General features: G+C 47.7%; 1 protein-coding gene across 3 annotated transcripts in view; it reads left to right on the forward strand.

Moving 5' to 3' along the window:
- PHF12 (PHD finger protein 12) overlaps positions 1–25,853 on the forward strand; it is a 149,416-nt gene that overhangs the window by 29,440 nt on the left and 94,123 nt on the right. For 2 of the 3 annotated variants that reach the window (XM_030222213.1, XM_030222214.1), the window contains 3 exons: positions 3,301–3,373; positions 3,771–4,158; positions 19,946–20,063. In XM_030222213.1, coding sequence (XP_030078073.1) covers positions 3,301–3,373; positions 3,771–4,158; positions 19,946–20,063 — 579 coding nt within the window. Of the gene's footprint in view, positions 1–3,300; positions 3,374–3,738; positions 4,159–19,945; positions 20,064–25,853 lie in introns of those variants that run through there. The other variant, XM_030222215.1, reaches the window with a different exon arrangement.

The raw sequence follows: 25,853 nt of genomic DNA on the forward strand, positions 1-25,853 counted from the left end.
CTACAGTATTCCCTACTTCAAAGATGGTCTCCAGTTTCTCAGGATTATCAGTGCAGACTTTCTTGGCTCCCTGCGGCCCGACTCAGCATGGAATGGTGGCTCTCAGACAGCATGCTGCGGCGAGGAATGCCGCTGGCGCTCCCCGATTGGTGTCTAGTAGTGACAGATGCCAGCCTGAAGAGCTGGGGCGCACATTGCAAGGGGAAGCATGCCCAGGGTCTATGGACACCCGAGGAGTCGGAGTGGTCCATCAACCGCCTGGAGTTGAAAGTGGTGTTTCAGGCGCTTCTAGCCTTTCAAGTGACCCTGGAAGGATTGGCTGTCAGAGTGATGTTGGACAACACGACAGCATTGGCCTACATAAATCAACAAGGTGGCACTCAGTGCATAGCACTGGCCGCGCAGGCGGAACAGATTTGCCACTGGGCCGAGCTGCAGCTTCAGTTTCTGTCGGCAGCTCACATTGCAGGTCAGAGCAACATGCAAGCCGATTATCTAAGCAGGCATCAGATCGATCCAGCAGAATGGGAACTAGCAGACGAAGTATTCCTGCAGATATGTGCCAAATGGGGCAAGCCCGTGATGGATCTTATGGCAACAAGTTCAAATGCCAGAGTCCCGTGCTTCTTCAGCAGACGGAGAGATCCTCGCTCGGCAGGGTTGGATGCCTTCCGTGCGAGCACCCTGTCCAGCTTGGAACCTGGGGTTAGTTTTGAAGGCCCTGCAGGCTTCTCCTTTTGAGCCGCTTCAGAGAAAGATTTGACACTAAAGGCAGTTTTTCTTGTGGTTCGGACCGTGCCTTCCTTCATGCCTAAGGTGGTTTCAGCGTTTCACCTAAACCAGCCTATTTTCTTACCCTCCTTTGATAAGGAGGAGTTTCCAGAATCTTTTGGGCAGTTGCACCTGTTGGATGTGCGCAGGACTCTGCTGCAGTATCTGCGAGTTACTATCTCTTTCAGGATCTATGATCATCTGTTTGTTTTGCTATCAGGTCCTCGCAGAGGGTCTTCAGCGTCTAAAGCCACTATTGCCCGCTGGCTCAAAGAATCTATCTTTTTAGCTTATCTGCCTGTAGCCTTTAAGGCGCATTCTACCAGAGCGATTTCTTCCTCTTGGGCTGAAACTGGAGCACTCTCTCGTCAAGAGATATGCAGTGCAGCAACATGGGCTTCTAAGCTCTCTTTTGCCCGACATCACAGGCTTGATGTGGCTGCTACGAGGGATGTGCGTTTTGGAGCATAAGTGCTAGCGCGTGGTGTGACCTGTTCCCACCTTATGTAGGGATTGCTTTGTTACATCCCATACGTAATGGCTTCATCTGCTTGATGACAAGGAAGGAAAAATTAGGTTCTTACCTTGGTAATTTTCTTTCCTTTAGTCATAGCAGATGAAGCCATGAGCCCTCCCTGTATGATTGTCTGTATGCTGTGAATCTGTTTCAGGTTCTGTTCTTGTTTCCTGAAGTTCCTTCCTTGGGAGAAAGTTGGAAAACAGTCTTCAGGATTCATGTTCACTTATAGGAGGATGAGTCCATTCCCTCCAGTTTGTTTTGGAGGATGAGTTTATTCCCTCCAGGAGGTTGCGTGTATCCCCTCCAGTTATACAATAAGGAGGACGAGTTTATTCCCTCCAGGAGGATGTGTTCATTCCCTCCTTTTGAGTTCATGCCCTTGTTAAGGGGCCATTGTTCGCTGTGAGGAAAGTTCATGTTATTCCCATTACGGTTTGACATACTGCTTTGGAAGCTTCAAATACTGAAGAGGCAGTGGAGCTGGCTGGCCATGAGGCACTGTGAAAAGTTGAGTGCTCTCTATCTCCCCCTGCTGGTTGATGGACACAACCCATACGTAATGGCTTCATCTGCTAAAACTGAAGGAAAGAAAATTACCAAGGTAAGAACCTAATTTTCCCATCCTCCCCGTCTCATCTGCCTGCAACCTCGGAGTCCTCTTTGACGACTCCCTCTCCTTCTCTGCGCATATCCAGCAGATAGCCAAGACCTGTCGCTTCTTCCTCTATAACATTAGCAAAATTCGCCCTTTCCTCTCTGAGCACACCACCCGAACGCTCGTCCACTCTCTCATTACCTCTCGCCTTGACTACTGCAGCCTACTCCTCACTGCCTCCCACTTAGCCATCTATTCCCCCTTCAGTCCATTCAGAACTCGGCTGCACGTCTTATCTTCCGCCTGGTCCGATATACTCATATCACCCCTCTCCTCAAGTCACTTCACTGGCTTCCGATCAGGTACCGCATACAGTTCAAGCTTCTCCTACTAAGCTACAAATGCAGTCGATCTGCAGCCCCTCCTTACCTCTCTACCCTCATCTCCCCCTACGTTCCTACCCGTAACCTCCACTCTCAAGACAAATCCCTCCTCTCAGTACCTTTCTCCACCACTGCCAACTCCAGGCTCCGCCCTTTCTGCCTCGCCACACCCCATGCTTGGAATAAACTCCCTGAGCCCATAACGCCAGGCCCCCTCCCTGCCCATCTTCAAATCCTTGCTCAAAGCCCACCTCTTCAATGTCACCTTCGGCACCTAACCACTACACCTCTATTCAGGAAATCTTGACTGCCCCAACTTGACATTTCGTCCTTTAGATTGTAAGCTCCTTCGAGCAGTGACTGTCCTTCTTTGTTAAACTGTACAGCGCTGAGTAACCCTAGTAGCGCTCTAGAAACGTTAAGTAGTAGTAGTAGGTTCATGGTTTCTGTATTGTAATCAGCTTACTGGTAATAGCCAGATATACAAAAGAAATTACTTGAACCTTACCAAGCTCTGCCCATTGACAGCAAGCAGTTGTATCTTGGGGGGGAGAAAGAGGATGGATTGTGTGGGGATGGATTTTAATTAAGGAATCAGATATAGATACTGATCCCCAAAAGTTGCCTCAACTAGCCATTTTGAAACAGCATATTGGTAGGTGCCTGCAGGGGAAAGGGGACCAGCTTTTGCATGAGACCATAGCACAATCCCTGGAAAGTGTATCCACAGCACTTTCAGTATCATAAACGTTAATGAAGATTATTGCATGGCTTATGCCAGCAGAAATTAGGGGTGGAATGATATTTTCTCTGAGAGCTTGCTGGAATGATTGACTGTAGAGGTGTGTGCAGACTGATAATTTCCTTTTTCTCTTTTGTTTTTTATTTGTTTAATTTTGTTTGTGGTATTCCATGTGGTTTTGTAATAGTGCATGCCAAAACAATTTAAAAAACACATTACTAATTGACATCAGAGGTTGTAATGTATGTGTGAAGTTCCTCTTGTATTTTTGGTCTTTTCTTGCACTTAGTAACCCTCCACTGAGTGAGGAGATGCTGCCACCGGGGGAATGGATATGTCATCGCTGCACTATTCGTAGAAAGGTAACTTTTGTATGTTTTTATAACTTTTTGTACAACAAAATTATTGGAAACTAGGCTGTAAACATCTCTATAAATGTGAGATTTTTTTTTGTTGAGTAGTGAACATCAGTTGCAGGAAGGTTTGCACCATTCAGTGATCTCTAACCCTTTCTCTTTAAGTAGTGAGAATAAAAGGATTTTCTTAAATAGTAGTCTTTTGACCTAAGAGGGAAGATGTGATAATTTTTAGTTTGAGTATCAGTATTTTAATTCTTTAAAGTTATGAGTGTTTTGCATGTATTTTATGTATTTAGGTGAAAGCATGGATTTTGCCTGTTTTTTTTTTTTAGTCTGGGATGTAAAGTTTTTTTCTGTTCCTTCCCAAGATGAGTGCTGAGCATTGTCCTCTATCATACAGAAACGAGAACAGAAGCGAGAGCTGGGTCAGGTCAATGGATTGGTGGACAGATCTGGGAGAAGAACCATCTCTCCTACTAGTGACATGGACCTCTCTGATCGCACAGCCAGTAGCATCCGCGCCTTTACCCAGGCAAGAATCTTAGAAAGGAGAGCAAGTCGGCCTGGCACCCCTACTTCCAGTGCTAGCACTGAAACCCCCAACTCTGAACAGAATGATATGGATGAGGATCTCATTGACGTGGACGATGAGTCAGCAGTCCTGGAAACAGACTATGGGCAGCCCCAGCTCAAGAGGCCATTTGAGCTACTGATAGCAGCAGCCATGGAACGGAATCCTACCCAATTCCAGTTACCAAATGAGCTGACATGTACCACAGCACTTCCAGGTGAGAGGATAAGACTTGTAACCCATAATCCTTCCAGCCCTATCCCAGTCCAGTTGGGAAGAAAACTTTTTTTTGTTTTTTTTTTTTGTTCTGTGGTTCCTATTCTACTATAGTGTGAGTCACCACTAAAGCAGAGCAGCTTTTATCATAGACTCTTTAGCCAGGTCTAGATTCTTGTCTGCTTCTTTTGGTCAACATCCATTGGTGCAGCATCTCTGTTATCTCTTCTGCTCAGGGTAAAATATGAATTACCCACCGGCTTCATGAAAGTAGGGTTGCCAGCTGGATCCAGATTTGCCTGACAGGGTTGATCCAATCCTTGGTTTTACCTCATTAAGTGCAGGAACTTTTATTTCTGACTCCCCCATTCCATTTCCTAAGAAAAGCAAAACTGCAAGACTACAAGTCCCTGCATGCAATGGGATAAACTAGAACTGAATGAACCCTGTTTGATAAATCTGGATCCAGTTGGCAACCTTATATGTTGGGATTCATGTGCAGCAGCCTGATCTTATGACAGCAGTCAAAAATAGAATCTACTTTTACTGGGATGGTGCATTTTGGAAAGAAAACCTATGCTAGTCTGGTTTCATAAGTCTCAGATTTTATCTATGTCTTACTGATTTTAGAGGAGTTTTGATGTAGAATGGGTGGTGGCCAAGTTTCCAGCAGTTTAAAAGCTAGGATGAGTAGAGGTCTCTTCAAATGGGAAAATCCAATGAGACAGAAAGCTAGAGTTGCTATCGGAGAGGTTTTAGGTTAGGTATTTGTGTTTTGGGGGGCATACAGAAAATATCTGGTCTTTCTATGTATGGTAAACTTGTGTAGGTGCTAGTGTTGGTTCCTTAGCGTCCCTCCAGACTGGCCCAGGATTGGACTGATGGGTTGTGCACTCCTTCCAGCAGGTGGAGACTGAGAACTTCTGTCTGGCAAGCCTGTGAGCCCTGGCCATGTCTTCAGTATTCTCAGTCTCCAGCAGGTGGAAGGAGGTGAGCCCTTAGTCTTCTCTCTTTCTGTCTTCTGTGTAAAAAAACAAAACACAAACCTCAGCAGCTGTTTTTCCCCTTGGCACAAACAAGCAGCGCAGCTCCGTTGTTGCCTCGGGCAGCCATGACTTTGCTGCCTCCGCGTAGTGCGGTTAAAAAAATTTTTTTACTTTCAGGGTCTGGGTGCCTTGTTTTGCCACGCCATGACAGAGAACTCCGACGATATGGAGTCTCAGCTGCGGGGGGTGGGGTAGAAGCATCCGGCGTGTGCAAGTTTTGTACTGCCTTTGATTCTACAGCGGCTCCTTCGGCGGCCTCTGCACTCCCCTCGCCAGTCTTGGACAGTGCTTCTCTGGTGGCAGGAAAGACCACCATTTTGCCAGCATTGGTTGGCCCTGCAGAGCGGGCTGTTTTTCAGTCCCTCTGCCTAAAATTTCTGCGGTAGCCCTGCCTCATAGTGGAGGTTTTCAGGAGGGAGATTTCCCTCCTGAATTAGTTTTGCAAATGTACCAAGCTTTTTTTTTTATTAAAGAAGTCGGGTTCTGGGTCCATTTTTTTTTTTTTTTGGGGGGGGGGGGGGGGGGGGGTTCCCTGATCAGGCAGTCCCAGCTAAGAGGGCTGGGGAGTCCTGGGACCTCCAGGAGGAGCAGGTTTCTGATGCAGAATTGGATGTGCCTTCCCTGGAGATGGAAAGCCTGGATGATAAACACTTGGAGGACCTTGTCTGCTGAGACAGGCATGGACCTTTTGCCTCTGGAGGAGGATCCTTCAGTAGTGAGGATCTTCCATAAGGAGGATCTTAAGAAACTTATTTCGCTAATGGCCTCCACCTTTCATTTTGAAGAGGATCAGCCTTTAGTTTTTGAGGTCCGTAAGGTGGGCCTGTTAGTCAAGGGGATTAGGAAGTCTGGGAAGACCTTTCCTATGCACCAGGACATTTGAGATATAATTTAGGCTCAACGGGATGTCCCGGATTCTCCTTTTCGTCTCACTTGGTTACGTCTCTATCTGGTTCCGGAGGAAGACCAGTCTCTTCTTAAGATTCCCGTGGTTGACGCGGTGGTCTCAGCCGTCACTAAATATAATACGGTCCCTGTTGATGGTAGCACAGCTCTTCAGGTTATAATGTCTTCTCTAGCAGTGCAGGTGTCTATCTGTGGTTCCTTAGTAGCTCGAGCCTGCTTCCGCTGGGCTGAAAGGGTCCTGGACAGAGACTCTGATTTGGCTTCTATAGATGCCAAAGTGGTCAAGATTGAGATGGGTTCAGCTTTCTTGGCGGATGCCTTGTACGATTTGTTAAATGCCTCTTCTAAGTCCATGGCCTTAGGAGTAGCGGCTCGCCATTCCAACATATTCTACTAATTAGAAAAGAAAGACAGAACTCCAAAAGACAGCCGGTGTGGTTGAAAAGTGAGGTGAAGGAAGCTATTAGGACTAAAAGAAATGCCTTCAGAAAATGGAAGAAGGAACCGTCTGAAAATAACAAGAAGCAGCATAAGGAGTGTCAAAGCGAATGCAGGGCGCAGATAAAGAAGGCCAAGAGAGATTACGAAAAAAAGATAGCATTAGAGGCAAAAAAAACATAGTAAAAAAATGTTTTGGTATATTAAAAGCAGGCGATCAAGGAAGACAAAGACGTAGCGGAGAGATTGAATGAATTCTTTGCTTCGGTCTTCACCGAGGAAGATTTGGGTGGGATACCGGTGTCGGAAATGATATTTCAAGCGGACAAGTTGGAGAAACTTACTGACTTCACGGTAAACCTGGAGGACGTAATGGGGCAGTTCAGCAAACTGAAGAGTAGCAAATCTCCTGGACCGGATGGTATTCATCCTAGAGTACTGATAGAACTGAAAAATGAGCTTGCAGAGCTACTGCTAGTGATATGGAATTTATCCTTAAAATTGAGCGTGGTACCGGAAGATTGGAGGGTGGCCAATGTAACGCCCATTTTTTTAAAAAGTTCCAGGGGAGATCCAGGAAATTATAGACTGGTGAGTCTGATGTTGGTGCCGGGGAAAATGGTAGAGGCTATTATTAAAAACAAAATTACAGAGCACATCCGAGGACATGGATTACTGAGACCGAGTCAGCACGGCTTTTGTGTGGGGAAATCTTGCCTGACAATTTACTTCAATTCTTTGAAGGCGTAAACAAACGTGGACAAGGGGGAGCCGGTTGATATTGTATATCTGGATTTTCAAAAGGCGTTTGACAAGGTACCTCATGAAAGGCTACAGAGGAAATTGGAGGGTCATGGAATAGGAGGAAAAGTCCTATTGTGGATTGAAGGATAGGAAACAGAGAGTGGGGTTAAATGGGCAGTATTCACAATGGAGAAGGGTAGTTAGTGGGGTTCCTCAGGGGTCTGTGCTAGGACCGCTGCTTTTTAATATATTTATAAATGATTTAGAGATGGGAGTAACTAGCGAGGTAATTAAATTTGCTGATGACGCAAAGTTATTCAAAGTCGTTAACTTGTGACAGGATTGTGAAAAATTACAGAAGGACCTTACGAGACTGGGAGACTGGGCAGCTAAATGGCAGATGACGTTTAATGTGAGCAAGTGCAAGGTGATGCACGTGGGAAAAAAGAACTCGAATTATAGCTACGTCATGCAAGGTTCCACGGTAGGAGTTACGGACCAAGAAAGAGATCTGGGTGTCGTCGTCGATAATATACTGAAACCTTCTGCTCAGTGTGCTGCTGCGGCTCGGAAAGCGAATAGAATGTTGGGTATTATTAGGAAAGGTATGGAAAACAGGTGTGAGGATGTTATAATGCCGTTATATCGCTCCATGGTGCGACCGCACCTTGAGTATTGTGTTCAATTCTGGTCGCCGCATCTCAAGAAAGATATAGTGGAATTGGAAAAGGTGCAGCGAAGGGCGACTAAAATGATAGCGGGGATGGGATGACTTCCCTAAGAAGAAAGACTAAGGAGGCTAGGGCTTTTCAGCTTGGAGAAGAGACGGCTGACGGGAGACATGATAGAGGTATATAGAGTGGAGTGGAACAGGTGGATGTGAAGCGTCTGTTCACGCTTTCCAAAAATACTAGGACTAGGGGGCATGCGATGAAACTACAGTGTAGTAAATTTAAAACAAATGGGAGACAATGTTTCTTCACCCAACACGTAATTATACTCTGGAATTTGTTGCCGGAGAACGTGGTGAAGGCGGTGAGCTTGGCAGAGTTTAAAAAGGGTTTAGATGGTTTCCTAAAGGACAAGTCCATAAACCGCTACTAAATGGACTTGGGAAAAATCCACAATTCCAGGAATAACATGTATAGAATGTTTGTACATTTGGGAAGCTTGCCAGGTGCCCTTGGCCTGGATTGGCCGCTGTCGTGGACAGGATGCTGGGCTCGATGGACTCTTGGCCTTTTCCCAGTGTGGCATTACTTATGTACTTAAGTTGAGGGGTCAGAGGCTGCATCCACCGACTAAGTTGAGTAAGTTTCCCTTTAGAGGGTCCTTTTTGTTTGGAGACGAGTTGGATAAGTTAGTCCGTAGTTTAGGGGATACTAAAGTGCCTTGTCTTCCGGAGGATAGGCCCAAGGTCACTGGCCGAGATATGTCACTCGGCAGAGGATGGGGACGTGACTTTAGCGCTTTCGGGTGGCCAAAGTCTCTCAGTCTCTGAGGTCTCTGTTTTTCTAGAGGTCTCAATCCTTTTGCGGTTCCTGACGTGGTGAAAGAGAATAAGTATCTCTTTCCAGTCCACAGGTCCGTTCCACCCAATGAGGGTGTGTAAGTCCCTCCTCTGATTTCGATGGGAGCACGATGGGCCCAGATTACCACCGATCAGTGGGTATTCGAGGCTGTTATACTTTAGAATTCACTTGGCCTCTTTCCGATGCCTTTATAGAGTCTCCCTGTCAGTCCTGGCTCAAGGTGAGGGCTGTACGAATCTTCAGGCTATTTGCCTTGTGCCTTCCTCAGAAGTTAGGGAGGGCCGTTGTTCCATTTACTTCATGGTTCCAAAGAAAGAGGGCTCTTTTTTCGGCCAATTTTAGATCTCAAAGTGGTCAATCGAGCCCTCAGAGTCTTCAGTTTTCGGATGGAAACCCTTCAGTCTGTCATAGTCTTCGTCAGAACGGGGGAGTTTCTGACAGCTTTAGATCTAACGGAAGCTTATCTACACATTCCAATCAGGCCTCTTCACCAGAGGTTTCTTCGGTTTGCGGTCCTGGGTCATCATTTTCAGTTTCAGGCGCTCCTGTTCGGACTGGCTACTGCTCCCTGCACGTTCACCAAGGTGATGGTGGTGGTAGCAGTGGCCCTCTGGAAAGAGGGTGTTCTGGTTCATCCCTACGTGGACGATTGGTTGATCCGGGCAAAGTCATATCAGGAGAGTTTATAGGTCACTGCTCAGGTAGTTCAGTTTCTGCAGTCCCTTGGTTGGTGATCAACTTTTCCAAGAGCTGTCGTTCTGTCTCAGTCTCTGGAGTATTTGGGAGTATTCTTCGACACGGCAAGTATTCTTCCTTCGAACAGAATTCACAAAGTTGCAGTTCCAGATTCAGGCCTTGTTATACACTCACGTCCCCTGTGCTCGGGATTATCTTTGAGTCCCGGGCTCCATGGCAGCAAAGATAGAGGTAGTACCATGGGCTAGGGTGCACTTGAAAGCCCTCCAGGCTTCCCTCCTGTCCAGGTGGTTGCCTCACTCTTTTGAAGAGGTTACCTCTCAGGGCCCAGGAACACGACAGTCTCTTTTGGTGGCTGCATCGAACCAATCTGATGAAGGGAATGCCGCTGGATGCACCCCACTGGATAGTGGTGACAACAGATGCCAGTCTCGGGGGGCTGGGGAGCCCACTGCATGGGACAAGTTGCTCAGGGACTTTGGTCTCTTCAGGGGGCATCCCTTTCTATCAACTTGCTCAAAACCATGGCGATTCATCTAGCTCTAGAGGCTTTCTCATCCATAGTGAGCGGAGCTGCTGTCCACATTCTTTTGGACAATGCCATGGCAGTAGCTCGTATCAGTCATCAAGGGGGAACAAGAAGTCGCCTGTTGCAACAGGAATCGGCGAAACTCTTAGCCTGGATGGAGAGTTATCTGTCTGCCCTGTCAGTCTCACATGTGGCGGGAGTGCAGAACGTCCAAGCGGATTTTCTGAGCCGTCACACCCTCGACCCGGGAGAATGGTCCCTCAGTCCACAAGGGTTTCAGTTGATTGTATAGTGGTGGGGGACTACTCTCATGGATCTCTTTGCATCAAGTTTCAACACAAAGGTGCCTCGCTTCAGTTGCAGAAAGGACATCAAGGCAGACGGGATAGATGCTCCGGGTCTTCTCTGTGCATTTCCTCCTTGACCTCTCCTGGGTAGTCTCATTCAAAGGATCGAGGCTCACAGGGGTCCTGTGATCCTGATGGCTCCAGATTTGGCCTTGCAGGCTGTGGTATGCAGATCTCGTGCATCTTCAGTCAGCCTCTCCTCTTCGGCTTCCAGATCAGGTTAGCCTTCTGCTCCAGGGGCTGATTCCTCATCCAGACCCGGCTAAATATTGTCTTATGGGCCTGGCTCTTGAACGGGCACACCTGCTGAAGAGAGGCTGTTCGTTTCAGGTTATTTCTACCATGCTTCAGTCATGCCGTTGTTCCACATCTCTCAATTATGTTAGAACTTGGCGGATTTTTGAAGGCAGGTGTCTGAGCGCAGTATTTTCCCTCTGTGCTTCTTTTGTGAAGCTGTTGGATTTTTTGCAGCAAGGTTTTGATAAAGGATTGGCTCTCGCTTCCCTTAAAAATTCAAGTGAAGGCATTATTCTGCTTTCAAGATAAAGTGCAGGGTAAATGCTTAGTCATCCAGATGTTTCTCATTTTTTGAATGGGGTCGATCTCCTTCGTCCTCTGGTCAAGGGCATTTTTCTGGCCTTGGACCTAAATTTGGTGCTTTTAGTTCTCACTAGGCCACCATTTGAATCTTTGTCATCTTATTCTCTTAATGATTTAACTCGAGATTGCTTTTCTGGTTGCTATTGCCTCGGCTAGGAGAGTGTCAGAGTTGCAAGCCCTGTCATGTTGATCTCCCTTCTTGGAGTTTTCTCAAAACTGTGTTGTTTTGCGTCCGATGCCTTCTTTTCTTCCTAAAGTGGTTTCCCGTTTTCATCTTTCCCAGTCTGTGGTTTTGCTGGTTTTGGGTTCCTCTTCCAGTTCGGCGGACCAGCGGAAGCTACAGAAGCTAGATGCAAAGCAAGTTTTTAAGCGCCATCTGAAGGTCACGGGAGAGTTTAGACTGTGTGTTTTTGCTGGTTAGAGGTTCTCGCAAGAGCTTGGCGGCCTCCAAACCCACTATTTCTAGGTGGCTTAAGGAAATGATAGCTTCTGCCTACCTCTTGGTGGGGAAGCCGACTCCGGAGGAAGTGAAAAGCCCACTCTACAAGGGGGCAAGCAGCTTCTTGGGTGGAGAGATTTTTGGTACCACCAGTGGGCATTTGTAAAGCCGTGACTTGGTTTTCCTTGCATTCTTTCTCTAAACATTACAGACTTGGACGTACAGTGTTGTCAGGATACGATTTTTGGAGCTAGGGTCCTCATGTCGGGGTTGCTGGGGTTTCTCCCTTAAGAACACTGCTTTGATACTTCCCATCAGTCCGGTCCGGAGGGATGCTAAGGAAGGAGAAATTAGACATTACCATCTAATTTGCTTTCCTTTAGTCCCTCCAGACCAGGTCCCTCCCGTGGATTCAGCTCTGATATTTGATGAATATGTCATTCTGGAGAGTATTTTATGCTCCTTAGGTTGGCCTTTTAAGTCGTCCTTTCTGTGGGAGCATTCCGGGACGGAGCTGCTCTGTGCATTTCTCTTTTCTTTCTCTATGGGGGGGAAAAAGTGAATTAAAGAAAACATGCTGTTATTCAAACATCTTCTCCAGGGAGGGTGATATTTACTTTCTTGATACACAATTTCTTACTTTGTCTGTTGGCAGTGCTTTCATGGCTGCTCATTCCCGGTGGTACAGAAGGTAGTTCCTTTTTCTTTCCTGCTTTGTTATTCAATTACTGAATCTAGGGTCACATGGCCAGGGCTCTTATTGACTCCCAGAGTAGAGAGTTGCACGGGGACAGAAATCTTACCCATCCCCACCCATCCCTGCAAACATTTAACCCATCCCCGTAAGAATTTAATGGTACATAAAAGAAAATTCCAGTCAGCTCCCTCAGTCTGTCTCTGGATTTGAGCCACAGCACTGTAGGCAAGGAAGGAATGGAAGTTGGAACACTCTGGTGCGCACATGTAAGACTTGTCTCCGATTCACTTGCACTGTGTGCTGAGAGGTCGCCACATGCACGTGCCAGTAGGTCAGGTGACATCTGATTCTCGTGCCTGTGTCAGAGCTGAGGTCTGTGCACCAGCCTGGTAGCAAAGAGGATTAATAGTAACATACTAAGTGACAGCAAATAGACCTGAACAGTCCATCCACTCTGCCAATAGTCACACTCATGATCAATTCATCATTAAATCAACAAGTGTGATATTTTATACTTGATTATAGTCTTTCTTTTGTGTTTCTGGAACAAAGGCCACAGAAGTCTATCTGGCCCTATCCTTATGTTCCAACTACTGGAGTTGCCGTTGAAGCCCACTCCAGTCTATTCGTCTTCTCATTTGTGGGACACAGACTGTAAAAGTCTGTCCAGCACTGTCCTCATTTTCCAGCCACTGAAGTGGCTGTCTAAGCACTTTCCAGCCCATCCTAAACCAGATTGCCATGTATGAGACACAGACCATACAAGTCTGCCAGGTATCAGCCCTAGTTCATCACAGCCAGAGTCGCCATCTAAGCATCACTTGACACATCCACACACATGCAGCCATTTAAGGTTAGGTTTTATATAACTTCCATTTTCTGATTAGAGATCCTCTGTGTTCATCCCACGCCTTTTTGAATTCCGTCATCATTTGTGACTCTACCATCTCCTTAATGGAAGACTTTCCACATTTGTGCTGTTAAAGCAAGGAAGAAGAAGAGGAGAAGACAGCACTCAAAGAAATTGGTATTCGGTAGATGAGAGGCTGGTGCAGGTGCAGCTTACACTTCTACAAGAAGACCGCAGAACTGCTTCCATCCCCGCGGGAACCCCGCAGGAACTGCCCATGTCCCCGCAGGAATCCCACAGAGCTGCTTCCATCCCCGTGGGAATCCCGCAGGAACTGCCTCCGTCCCCGCGACAATCCCGCAAACCCCGTTCCCGTGCAGCTCTCTATCCCAGAGTCAGAAGTTCTCAGTCTCCACCTGCTGGAAAGAGTTCACAACCCATCAGTCCAATCCTGGGCCGGTCCAGAGGAACTAAAGGAAAGCAAATTAGCAGGTAAGGTCTAATTTCTCCTTTTACCTTAAACCAGATTAGTTTAATTTGTGATAGTCTCCGGGAAAAGGTAACTAAAGTAGCAGATACAGAATGACTGACTTTTTATATTATGGGTCCATAAGTAGTCTAAAAAAGTTACATGTTTTGTTTCTCTGCACCCCCCCCCCCCCCCCCCCTATAAAAAGATGGGGTTTGGATTATTAAATTACAAACTGTTTGCTCTAACAGTATTCATTAAAACTTTTTATTTTTATTTTTTTTAGATTTTAGTCACCTTTTCCTAGAGATGGTCACATTAGGTCTGACATACAAAAGGTTTTTCACTCGTCTATGGGGGTGGGAGGAAGCTTAGTAAAATGTTCTTTATTGAATTTTCAGCTTGTTCATTCAACATTCTGTGTGGCTCAATAGTATAAAAGTAGTACAATAAACTAAAGGCATACAAAAAATGTATGTAATCAGCGAATAAATGGCTAGTAAATTAACCAGTTTATATAAGTAGTAATTATACTATTTTTAACTTTTTTATTCAATTTTCAGAATATAATCCAAGTAAAACAATTGCTTGTACAAAAAAATCAGCCATCACTAGGATATTATGAATAAGGAAATACAATCAAACTGTGATAGCCAAACCAGTCCACTAAAAAAGGTGGGAGGCAAGATATAATCGAAACAGGAAAAAATTAGATATCCTAATCACAAGAAGGTTCCTTAGAAGAAAGATATTCCATATTCCTTACAAGAGAGCAGTCTAATCACACTTGAAGTTCCTTTACCTGGTGGAGCCTTACCAGTAACCACAATTTTAACACAAGAATAGTCAGTTGAGATGGGTCAAAGTCTGAAATTAAGTATATAACTCAAGTCTCATTGAGTATTATAATACACTGCTACAGATGAAGATGAGACTGTCACTAAATATAAAAAACTAGCTTTCTAAGGTCATAGTTTTAACTTTTTTTTGAAAGGTTAAATATTGCATTCATTGAATTTTTACTAGTAGCTGATTCCACTTGAAAGGGCACATCTAAAAGCAGACGCATATAGACCTGTCGCCCTTCTTTTAAGGGTGGTGTGACTAATTACTGTTGTTATCTTAGGACTTGTTAATTCTTAAGACAGTATGGTAAATATATTTGCATAAACAGCCAGCTTTTTCATGTCCGTAGGGAGAAAAGTAGTTGTAGTTTATCTCAGATTGTCTTCCAGTATGATAAGTTTCAACATTGCGCTAACATGTGGGCAAGAGAGCCCACTTCAGATTGACAAGACGAACGTATGTCTAGTAAGTTACATGATAGTTTATCCAGCTTGGCTAGTGTCCAATGTGATTTGTAAAAAACAAAGTAAGTAGATTGTAGTAGAGCAGCTGAAAGGGTTATCTAATGGTTTTTATCCAAAATATCTCATTCTTTTTTTTAGAAAGAGAGAAGTTCATCTCTTTTTCCAAATCAGCAATAAGAGTCAAACAGGAGTTTGGTTTAGATTTTTGGAGAACTTTATATACTTTAGAGGCCGATTTAGGGACCATAAGAGCTTGACATAAACTTGAGAAGCTCGACTTCAGGTGAACATCTGATGATGGGTAAAATTGACATATAGCATAAGTAAATTAATCCCAGAAGGCTTTTTGGGTGGCAGGAAGATTAGTGTTGACAAAAAACCTGAAAAGGAATAAGGTTAGTATTGGACAACAGTTGGTCAGGAGACCATACATTAGAAAACCATAGTTTATGCAGTTTAGGATAAGATTTACATTAAAAGTTGGATTCCTTGTCATCAAGCAGATGAATCCATTACGAATGGGTTGTGTCCACCTACCAGCAGGGGGAGATAGAGAGCACTGAAAACCATAGTGCCTCTTGGCCAGTTAGCTCCATCTGCCTCTCAGTATTCTCTATCTCCCCAGCAAGGTGGATGCAGCTTATTCAGCTCCTTCAGAAATCTGCCTGGGGTGGCTCCTGTGCTTTGGCCAGTTGTAGCAGGGGTGTTGTGGCTGGTGGTGCCCACTTTAAAGGCACATAGGTTTACCATTTCCCTGCCTTTCCCACACTCTTCTATGTGGATGCAGGCACATTGGTTCGTCCTTTCCCTGCCTTTCCCACTCTCCTGAACCTCCGGAGTGCCTCTGTAGCTGTTGCCTCTAACTTTCCTCACAGCGGTAAAAAAAAAAAAACACGACACGCTTGTTAGCGCTGCAATTCTGAGGCTTGCTTCTGTTTGTGCAGTGTGACCGGAGCTCTGGGACTCAGTCTGGTGAGGTAAGAGAGTCTTGAAGCTCCTCCGGGGAGGGCCTGCGATCGGGACGTTTTAGACACGAATCCACCATTTTGAAATTTTCCGCCATTTTCGGCGATGGCTGCGGAGGTTGTTAAGCACTGCTCACGTTGTGGCAAGCGCAGATCCGCAGCGGGGCTCTGTAAATCGTGCTCTCAGACGTCAGGGCCGGCCCGAGCATAGCGAACTGTTTCTTCCCGCTCAGTGGAGCTGGCAGCGGGCGCCATCTTGGATGCGCCGCATGGCTCGACCCCCGCAGGAGCGGAGGGGTCTGAGGCTGGAGGGGAGCCTCGGATGGAGGCTACCAGAGGAGCTGCTTACCCTGGATTGGAACCGGGAGGCCAGGGTGAGCCTTTGTCCCCTGAGTTTGTGTTGCTTTTACATAAAGCGTCCATGTTAAAAAGAGCTCTGCTGCAGATATCTGTCTCTGCGTTGCTACCTGGTTCCCCTCCAGTGGAGACCAGCCCGGGATTGCCGTCAGGCGTTTTTTCCCCAGACAGTTGGCTGCAAGACAAGCGCAGAAGGGTAAATTCCCCTTCAGAGAGTGGCGCACCCCCCTTTTCCCCCCTGTGGTCGGGCTGTGGGGATTCTGAGGGGTCTGGCAGGGCTTTGTGGTCCGAAGAGCTAGAGGAAGGTGTAGGATTGCCACTGGATCCAGATGATCCCACTGCGGTTAGGATTTTCCACCACGAGGAGCTGCCAGCACTTATTTCTCATGCCTTACAGGCCCTCTCTATTGAAGATCCTGTGATGGGCGAAGCCACCTCTGGTAATCCGAGGATGGCAAGTACTAAGAAGCCTGCTCGAGCCTTTCCTTTGCATGACTCCATCCAAGAGCTTATTCCGGCTCAATGGGCTGACCCTGAGGGGCCTTTGAAAGTTGCCAGGGCAGTGGGGCACTTATACCCTCTCAGTGAGGAGCACTTGGCACGCTTGGCCGTGATTAAAGTGGATGCCCTAGTCATGACTGTGATGAAAAAGACTACCCTCCCAGTAGAGGGAGGGGTCACCCTGAAGGACATGTAGGACCGACGTCTGGAATCAGCAATCAAACGGTCCTTTGAGATTTTAGGCCTAGCCTTACGGGCATCTGTGCGCAGTTGTTAGCTGCTCGAGCCTGCCTTGCTTGGTTGCAGTAGGCAGTGGAACAGCCCGGAGATGGAGCGGAGCCCCTTGCGGAGGTGGCACCGCGGAAGGAGTCGGCCTTGTCATTTTTGTCTGACACACTCTATGATCTGGTCAGAGCTTCGGCTAAACAGATGGCTGTGGCGGTGACCGCTCACTGCCTTCTATGGCTACGGCATTGGGCGGCTGACATGGCCTCTAAGCAAAGGTTGGTGAAGTTGCCCTTTCAAGGCCTTCTCCTATTTGGTGAGTTGGAGAAAATTGTCAAGGGCCTGGGGGATGCTAAACCCCAGCGCTTACCCGAGGATAGGCCGCGGCCTTCTTTCAAGGGTCAGGCAGTTCCCTCCTCTTCCAGACCTCGCTTCTGTGAAGCTAGAAGGTACCGCCCGGGACACTACTGGGTTCACTTCACGTGCCTGCTTTCAGCAGAGGAACTCCTTTCGCTTGGACAAACGTTCCGCAGCTGCCGGCTCAAGGCCTGGAGTTCATGGGCGACCCTCTCAATGATGGTGCGCCGGCCCATTCCTCGATTCCTGCAGTGGGAGGATGTCTTTCTCTCTTTCTCGAGGAAAGGGTCAAGATTACCTCAGATCAGTGGGTTTTGAACCTGATCAGAGATGGCTACAGATTAGAATTCAATGCCCTGGTGAGAGACGTGTTTGTGGAGTCCCGAGGCGGCTCTGAGGAGACCTTGCAAGTTTTGTTGCACCTCGGGGCAGTGGTCCCTGTGCCTCCCACCGAGATTGGCTAAGGTCGTTACTCCATTTATTTTGTGGTGCCGCGAAAAGGAGGGTCTTTTCGGCCCATCCTCGACTTAAAGGAAGTCAACAAGTCACTAAGAGTGTGGCATTTTCGCATGGAAACCCTGCGCTCCGTCATTGCAGCGGTACAGCCAGGAGAGTTTCTCAAGTCTCTGGACCAGAAAGAAGCTTACTTGCACATTCCTATTTGGCCCCCGCACCACCGGTTTCTCCGGTTTGCGGTGTTGGGAAAACATTTCCAGTTTCGGGTCTTGCCTTTAGGCCTCGCCACAGCTCCCCGAACCTCAAGGTAATGGTGGTAGTAGCTGCTTTTCTCAGGTGAGAGGGTATCCGGGTTCACCCGTACCTCGATGACTGGCTAATCAGAGCGGACTCTGCAGAAGAGTCATCATGTAACAGCCAGAGTGATCTCAGTACTTCAGTCTCTGGGCTGGGTCGTCAATATACCCAAAAGTCGCCTGACCCCTTCTCAATCTCTAGAATATTTGGGGGTCCGGTTCGACACAGCCTCGGGGTTTGTCTTTCTACCCGAGCAAAGGTGGTGCAAGCTTCAGAATCTGCTCCTGAGGATGCCTCGCCTGCGAGCTTGGGACATAGTCCAGCTGTTGGGGTCGATGACGGCCACCTTGGAAGTGGTGCCATGGGCGAGAGCGCACCTGAGACCTCTGCAGTGTTCCCTGCTTCAGCTATGGTCTCCAATATCTCAGGATTACCAGCGCAGACTTGCGTGGCTCCCTGCGGCCCAGCTCAGTATGGAGTGGTGGCTCTCAGACAGCATGCTGCAGCGAGGAATGCCGCTAGCGCTTCCCGATTGGTGCCTGCTGGTAACAGATGCCAGCTGCAGGGCTGGGGAGCACATTGCCAGGGAAGGCATGCCCAGGGTCTCTGGACATCCGAGGAGTCGGAGTGGTCCATCAATCGCTTGGAGTTGAAAGCGATATTCCAGGTGCTTCTGGCCTTTTACTTGACCCTGGGAGGACTGGCTGTCAGAGTTCTGTCGGACAATACAACAGCAGTGGTCTACATAAATCGACAAGGCGGCACTTAGTGCAGAGCACTGGCCGCGCAGGCCACGCAGATTTGCCACTGGTCCGAGCTACATCTGCAGTTTGTCAGCAGCTCACATTGCAGGTCAGAGCAACGTGCAAGCCGTATTATCTGAGCAGGCATCAAATCGACCCAGCGGAGTGGGAACTGGCAGACGAAGTGTTCCTTCAGATCTGTGCCAAATGGGGGACGCCCATAGCGGATCTTATGGCGTCAAGCGCAAATGCCAAAGTCCCGTGCTTTTACAGCAGACGGAGAGATCCTCACTCGGCGGGGTTGGATGCCTTGGCTGAACCCTGGCCTCAGGGCCTCCTGTATGTGTTCCCTTGATAGGGCGAGTACTCCTGCGGATTCGGCTACATCAAGGAGAGGTGGTTCTCATTGCTCCGGATTGGCCCAGGCGGCCGTGGTATGCAGACCTCTGTCGGATGCTGGTGGAGGCTCCCCTTCCTTTGCCTCTGGTACCGAACCTGTTGTCACAGGGGCCGGTAACCATGGAGGACGCCTGCCGCTTTGGTCTTACGGCATGGCTATTGAGAGGGCACAATTGAGAGACAAGGGCTATTCCAACAAGGTCATCTCCATTCTCCTTCATCCCTGCAAGTGTTCCACTTCTGTTGCCTATGCTCGGATTTAGTGCCAGTTTGAGGCTTGGTGTGCTTCTAAAGCGATTACACCCATGCGGGCTTCTGTCTCACCGATACTTGACTTTTTGCAGGATGGTTTACAAAAAGACTTGGTCTATAATTTCCTGCGTGTTCAAGTGGCAGCCTTAGCATGTTTTCGTGGGAAGGAGGCTGGCCTCTCCCTGGCTGCTTATCCGGATGTGGCACGGTTTCTTAGAGGGGTGCTTCGACTTCGTCCTCCCGTGCGGTCTCCATGTCTGGCCTGGAACCTGGGGTTAGTTTTAAAGGCCCTTCAGTGTTTGCTCTTCGAGCCACTGAGACGAGCTTAGGAGAAGGATGTGACCCTAAAGTCAGTCTTTTTGGTGGCCATTACATTTACTACTGACAAACTAAAAGTTCATTTTCATTAAAAATGATACGGAAAAGAACAGGGTATTTAGTTCTTTTCTCACTGACATTTACTGCATATTAAGTTGAGAATGAGCTACTGTTTGTTTACCTATCCACCTGATTTTTGATCAGAATGAAATTGACAATTTTCCTTTGATGTGCGAAAAGGTACAATCCTGAATTAGTGATATAATTGTACCAAAAGATAATAAGATTTGGGAAAATGTGCTTTTATTTTTTCAGGTACTAGTAAGAGGAGGAGGAAGGAGGAAACCGGGAAGAATGTAAAGAAACCACAACATGAATTGGATCACAATGGGCTGGTTCCCTTGCCTGTTAAAGTCTGCTTCACTTGTAACAGGTGAGTGGGATGCTGTAGTTGTTCTCCCCACCCCTATCTTTGTCTATTCTTCCTGTTAGACATCTTATGGATGATTTATCTGGCTATGGACAATTATAATCCATTGCTCAATGGGATAGACTTAAGGGACATGCACACTGACTTCTTGGAATACTTATTGGTGTACTTTTCACAGTGTTACATAAGACCACGCCTTAAAAATTTTTTTTAAACTCAGGATGGAGTTGGACCACAGGGTGACTACTAAAATGGGGACAGACTTAGATACGAGCATGTATACTTTGTAAGAAAGGCAGGCGAGCAAAGATATGTTAGACATTTAAATATCTTAGTGGCATAAGTGCAAATAAGGCAAGCCTCCATTAGTTGAAAGGAAACTCTGGAACGAGGAAGCATAGGATGAAGATGAAAGGGGGTTGACTCAGGAGTGGTTGACCACTAGAATTCAAAAAATGCATGGGACAAGCACAGAAAATCTCTCATGGAGAGGAAGTGGTAGCAGAGATTAATAGTTGGTATAGGTAGGCCATATTATATTTATGTGCCACCATTTTCTCTGTTTCTATAAGACAAATCTGGAAAATTAAGGAGAAATTAGACCTTACCTGCTAATTTGCTTTCCTTTAGTCCCTCCGGACCGGCCCAGGATTGGACTGATGGGTTGTGCACGCCTACCAGCAGGTGGAGACTGAGAAAAAAACTCTGACTCTAGAGAGCCAATGAGAGCCCTGGTCATGTGACCCTAGCCTCAGTATTTGAATAACCAAGCAGAAAGGAAAAGAAGGACCTATATTCTGTGCCCTGAGGAATTTAAGCAGCCAGGCAGCACGAGAGAAACCAATGTGCTTAAACTACGGCTTCGCCGTGACACTGGGCGCACCAACAACTCAGTTCAGAGCCGTGGCATGGCCAATTATGTACAGAAATGTGTATCCCATAAACTGTGCAAGTTGTATAATATTATGAACTGAATAACCAGAGAACTTGCAAAACATTTAACTTGTAGAACATAATTTATTTCTTATAGACCATAATGTATCTCCTTTAACTGTCTAACTAGCACAACAGCTCTGTAGACGACAGTTGCATCTCTGTACACAGTAAAGTTGAGAACCATAGAACACGGGAGGGACCTGGGCCGGTCCGGAGGGACTAAAGGAAAGCAAATTAGCAGGTAAGGTCTAATTTCTCCTTCCTTAGCGTCCCTCCGGACCGGCCCAGGATTGGACTGATGGGACGTAACAAAGCAGTAGTCCTAAGGGAGGGACCCCAGCAAACCCGCTGTGAGTACGCGAGATGCAAAGACGGTCTCCTGACGACACTGTACATCTAGCCTGTAATGCTTAGAGAAAGAATGAAGTGATGACCAAGTCACCGCCTTACAGATCTCCGCTGGAGGCACCAAGGGCCCACGAGGCTGCCTGCCCCCGGGTAGAATGAGCTTTAAGTGCTGCCGGAACTGGTCTGTCTGCCAAGAGATAAGCAGACGCTATCATTTCTTTGATCCACCGAGACAAAGTAGGCTTAGAAGCTGCCAGGCCCTTGCGGTGACCAGCAAATAGCAGAAAGAGGCGGTCCGAGCGATGGAAGTCCTCCGTAACCACAAGATACTGTTTAAGTACTCTCCTAACATCCAGAGTATGCAACTTTTGCTGCTCCTGCGTTCCGGAGGAGGATCCCAGAATAGGAAGAAAAACCGATTGGGACATATGAAACCGAGATAGTACCTTGGGCAAAAAGGAAGGAACCGGCTGAAGGACCACTCGCTCTTTAGAAAATTCCAGAAATGGAGATCTACAGGAAAAAGCTTGCAACTCTGAGACTCTTCTAGCTGACGCGATAGCCACCAAAAACACCGTCTTAAGCGTTAAATCCTTCAGAGAACATGCTTGTAAAGGCTCAAAAGGAGGCTTTGTCAGAGACGAAAGCACCAGATTAAGGTCCCAAGATGGAAAAACCGATCTGACCGGAGGACGAAGAAGGCTGACCCCCTTCAAAAAACGAGCCACCTCGGGAAGACTAGCCAAAGACTTACCCCTTATTCTACCTCTGAAACAGGACAGAGCTGCCGCCTGAACCTTCAGCGACGAAAGAGAGAGCCCCTTATCAAAACCTCGCTGTAAAAAGTCTAACATCTGAGGTACTGACGCCCGAAAAGGAACAATGTCAGCTTCTGCACACCAATCCTCAAAAATTCTCCACGTGCGAATATAGTTTAAAGAGGTGGAACGGCGACGAGACTGCAGCATGGTAGAAATCACTGGCATTGAAAATCCTCGCTTAGTTAAACGAGCTCGTTCAAGAGCCAAGCCGTAAGACAAAATCGAGCTGGATCTGGATGCGGAACTGGTCCTTGAACCAGCAAAGCCTTGTGTGCCGGAAGACGAAGAGGAGATGCCACGGACAGACGCTGGAGATCCGCGTACCAGGGACGCCGAGGCCAGTCCGGTTCCACCAAAATGATCGGCCCCCCGTGGTCTTCGATCTTCTGAAGGAGACGACCTATTAGTGGCCATGGAGGAAACGCGTAAAGAAGGCCGGAGGGCCATTGCTGCGAGAGGGCGTCTACCCCTGCCGCCCTTACATCTTTTCGGCAATTGAAGAAGCGAGGAACTTTGGAGTTGAGCCTGGAGGCGAAGAGATCTAGTACTGGAAGACCCCAGCGCTGTACTATCAACTGAAACGCCCGATCGCTCAGAGCCCATTCCCCGGGATCGAGAGTGTGACGACTGAGGAAGTCTGCTTGCACGTTGTCCACTCCTGCCACATGCGAGGCTGAGATGGCCGTGAGGTGAATCTCCGCCCACGCCAGGAGACTCTCCGCTTCCCGACACAGGAGACGGCACCTCGTACCTCCCTGGCGGTTGATGTAGGCTACTGCCGAGGCGTTGTCTGAGAGAACTCGCACAGCTGTGCCCTCCAGAAGAGAACCGAAGTGCAGCAGAGCTAACCGAATCGCCCTGGTCTCCAGAAAGTTGATGGATTGAACTGCTTCCAGCGGCGACCAGAGGCCCTGGGCCCACTTGTCCAGGCAATGAGCCCCCCAGTCCGGAGACTGGCATCTGTTGTTAGAGGTATCCACCGCGGAGGCTCCAACGGCATCCCCACAGTGAGATTCTGCATCCGTAGCCACCAAAACAGAGAGATTCGCTCCCGGAGCCGCAAAGGCAGTCTCATCAGAAGGGAATCTGTTTGAGCAGACCACCGGGTCAGAAGAGACCACTGAAGAGATCTCATATGAGCTCTGGCCCAGGGAACTACTTTTATCGAGGCAGCCATGGAACCGAGAACCTGAAGATAGTCTCGAGCACAAGGTACTTTCAGATGCATCAAATTCAGAACCTGAGACCGGAGCTTTAGGATTCTGCCCTGTGGAAGAAAAACTCGACCCCTCGCAGTATCAAAGGTGACCCCCAAATACTCTAGAGACTGAGAGGGAACCAAACGGCTCTTGGCTATGTTCACCACCCAACCTAGGGACTGCAGGAACGTTACTACTCGCTCCGTGACCTGACAACTTTCTTGATAAGACTTTGCCCTTATCAACCAGTCGTCCAGGTAGGGATGAACCAAAATCCCTTCCTTCCTGAGAGCTGCTGCAATCACGACCATCACTTTGGTAAATGTGCGCGGCGCCGTCGCCAGGCCGAAAGGCAGAGCGCGAAACTGATAATGCCGGCCTAGAATTGCAAAACGCAAAAACTTGTGGTGAGCAGGACGAATGGGAATATGCAAATAGGCCTCTGTCAGGTCCAAGGCTGTTAAATACTCTCCCTTGCGCACTGCTACTATGACTGACCGAAGGGTCTCCATCCGGAAACTGGTGACCTTGAGAGCGCGATTGACAGCTTTGAGGTCGAGAATAGGACGATGGGGGGAGTCCTTTTTGGGCACCACAAAGTAAATGGAATACCGACCTTGCTTGTACTCGGCAGGAGGAACTGGATAAATCGCCTGAAGATCTAAGAGCCTCTGGAGAGTCTCCCGAACCACACGCGCTTTGAGGGAAGAGCGACAGGGAGACTCCAGAAAGGCGTCTGAAATAGGCCTTGCAAATTCTAAGGCATATCCGTCTCGAACCACCTCCAAGACCCACTGATCTGATGTAATGTGGGCCCACCTCTGATAAAACTGAGAAAGCCGAGCTCCGACAGGTACCAGAGAAGGGGCCCTCGCACCTTCATTGGGAAGTACGCGCAGGGGAGCGAAAATTGCCGCTTGAGAATCTGCCTCCTCTGCGGTAACCTCGAAAGGACTGGTTCCTGGTAAAGAAACGCGATCTCTGAGGCTGAGAAGCTTTATCAGGCTGAAATCTACGGAAAGACCTTAGCCTACCACGTCCAAACAAGGCACCCCGACTGGATAGGCGAGGCCGATCTTCAGGGAGACGAGGCACCTTAGAGTCTCCTAGGGAGTGAACCAATTTGTCCAAATCCTCTCCAAACAAAAATGAACCCCTAAAGGGAAATTTACTTAACTTAGACTTGGAGGCCGCATCTGCCGACCAACCTTTCAACCAAAGAGAGCGGCGAGCTGCAACTCCCAGGGCCAAAGATTTAGAAGATGCCCTCAACAGGTCATATAGAGCATCGGCTAAAAAAGCAGAGCCCGTTTCAATCTTTGCCACCTCGACATGTATAGCTGCGAGATCATCCGAAGATCTATCCAGGACTCTCTCTCGGCCCAACGAAAACAGGCCCTGGCCACTAAAAATCCGCAAATGGCCGCCTGCACTGCCAGAGAGGAAACCTCAAAATTATGCTTCAAAAGAGAGTCCAAACGCCTGTCTTGAGTATCTTTAAGCGCCGTTCCTCCATCTACTGGGACTGTGTTGCGTTTAGTAACCGCAGAGACCACAGCATCAACCACTGGGAGCTTAAGAAGTGCTTTATCAGCTTCGGGCACTGGATATAGACGAGGCATAGATCTAGTAGGCCGAAAAGCAGCATCCGGGACCTCCCACTGCGCTTTAATGACATCCCAAATGTCCTCATGCATAGGAAAGGTCTTGCTGGAAGCCCTAGAGCCCTTAACCAACAAATCAACCTTTCGGACTTGTGAAGCTGGAGGCTGATCATCAAAATTTAAAGTAGTAGCCACCATAGCAATAAGATCCTGTAAATCTTCCTTATGAAACACTCTCTACAAATACCAAAAAGAGAGACTAATAGGCTCACGTCCTACCTGCTGGGAGACTGAGAAAATACTGAGGCTAGGGTCACATGACCAGGGCTCTCATTGGCTCTCTAGAGTCAGAGTTTTTTTCTCAGTCTCCACCTGCTGGTAGGCGTGCACAACCCATCAGTCCAATCCTGGGCCGGTCCAGAGGGACGCTAAGGAATGGCCTTTCAAAGATTACATCAGACTAGCTTGTTGTGGAATTCATCTGTAGGGTCCTACTTCTAAGGTTGCAACTTCAGTAATGAGGAATGAGCTTAGTTTGAGTGGGGGAGCAGGAGTGGGGACAAACTTTTTGAAGTAGTCCAAATCATATGCTGATCAGGAAGTGCCCTTTTACAGAACTGGATGGAGGACAGGGTGCTCTGTGTGACCTGAACAGTGTAGCAACAGCATAACCTGGTCGTTAGGAGTTTAATTATCTGAACTATTATGATGTACAGTGGCACAAACTATGTGGAATAGAAGGAAGACACTCATCTGAAAGCTTTTGGAGCTGTCAGCTAACTATCTTTAAGAAGCTGCTATTGATGTCTGTGTGCAGTTGTGGAAAAGGAATCAAGTTCTGACTTTTACTCCACTGTAACCTTTCCTCACTTCTGGGGTTACCTA

The sequence above is a fragment of the Microcaecilia unicolor genome, chromosome 13, assembly GCF_901765095.1.
Source record: "Microcaecilia unicolor chromosome 13, aMicUni1.1, whole genome shotgun sequence".
NCBI classification, from domain to species: Eukaryota; Metazoa; Chordata; class Amphibia; order Gymnophiona; family Siphonopidae; genus Microcaecilia; species Microcaecilia unicolor.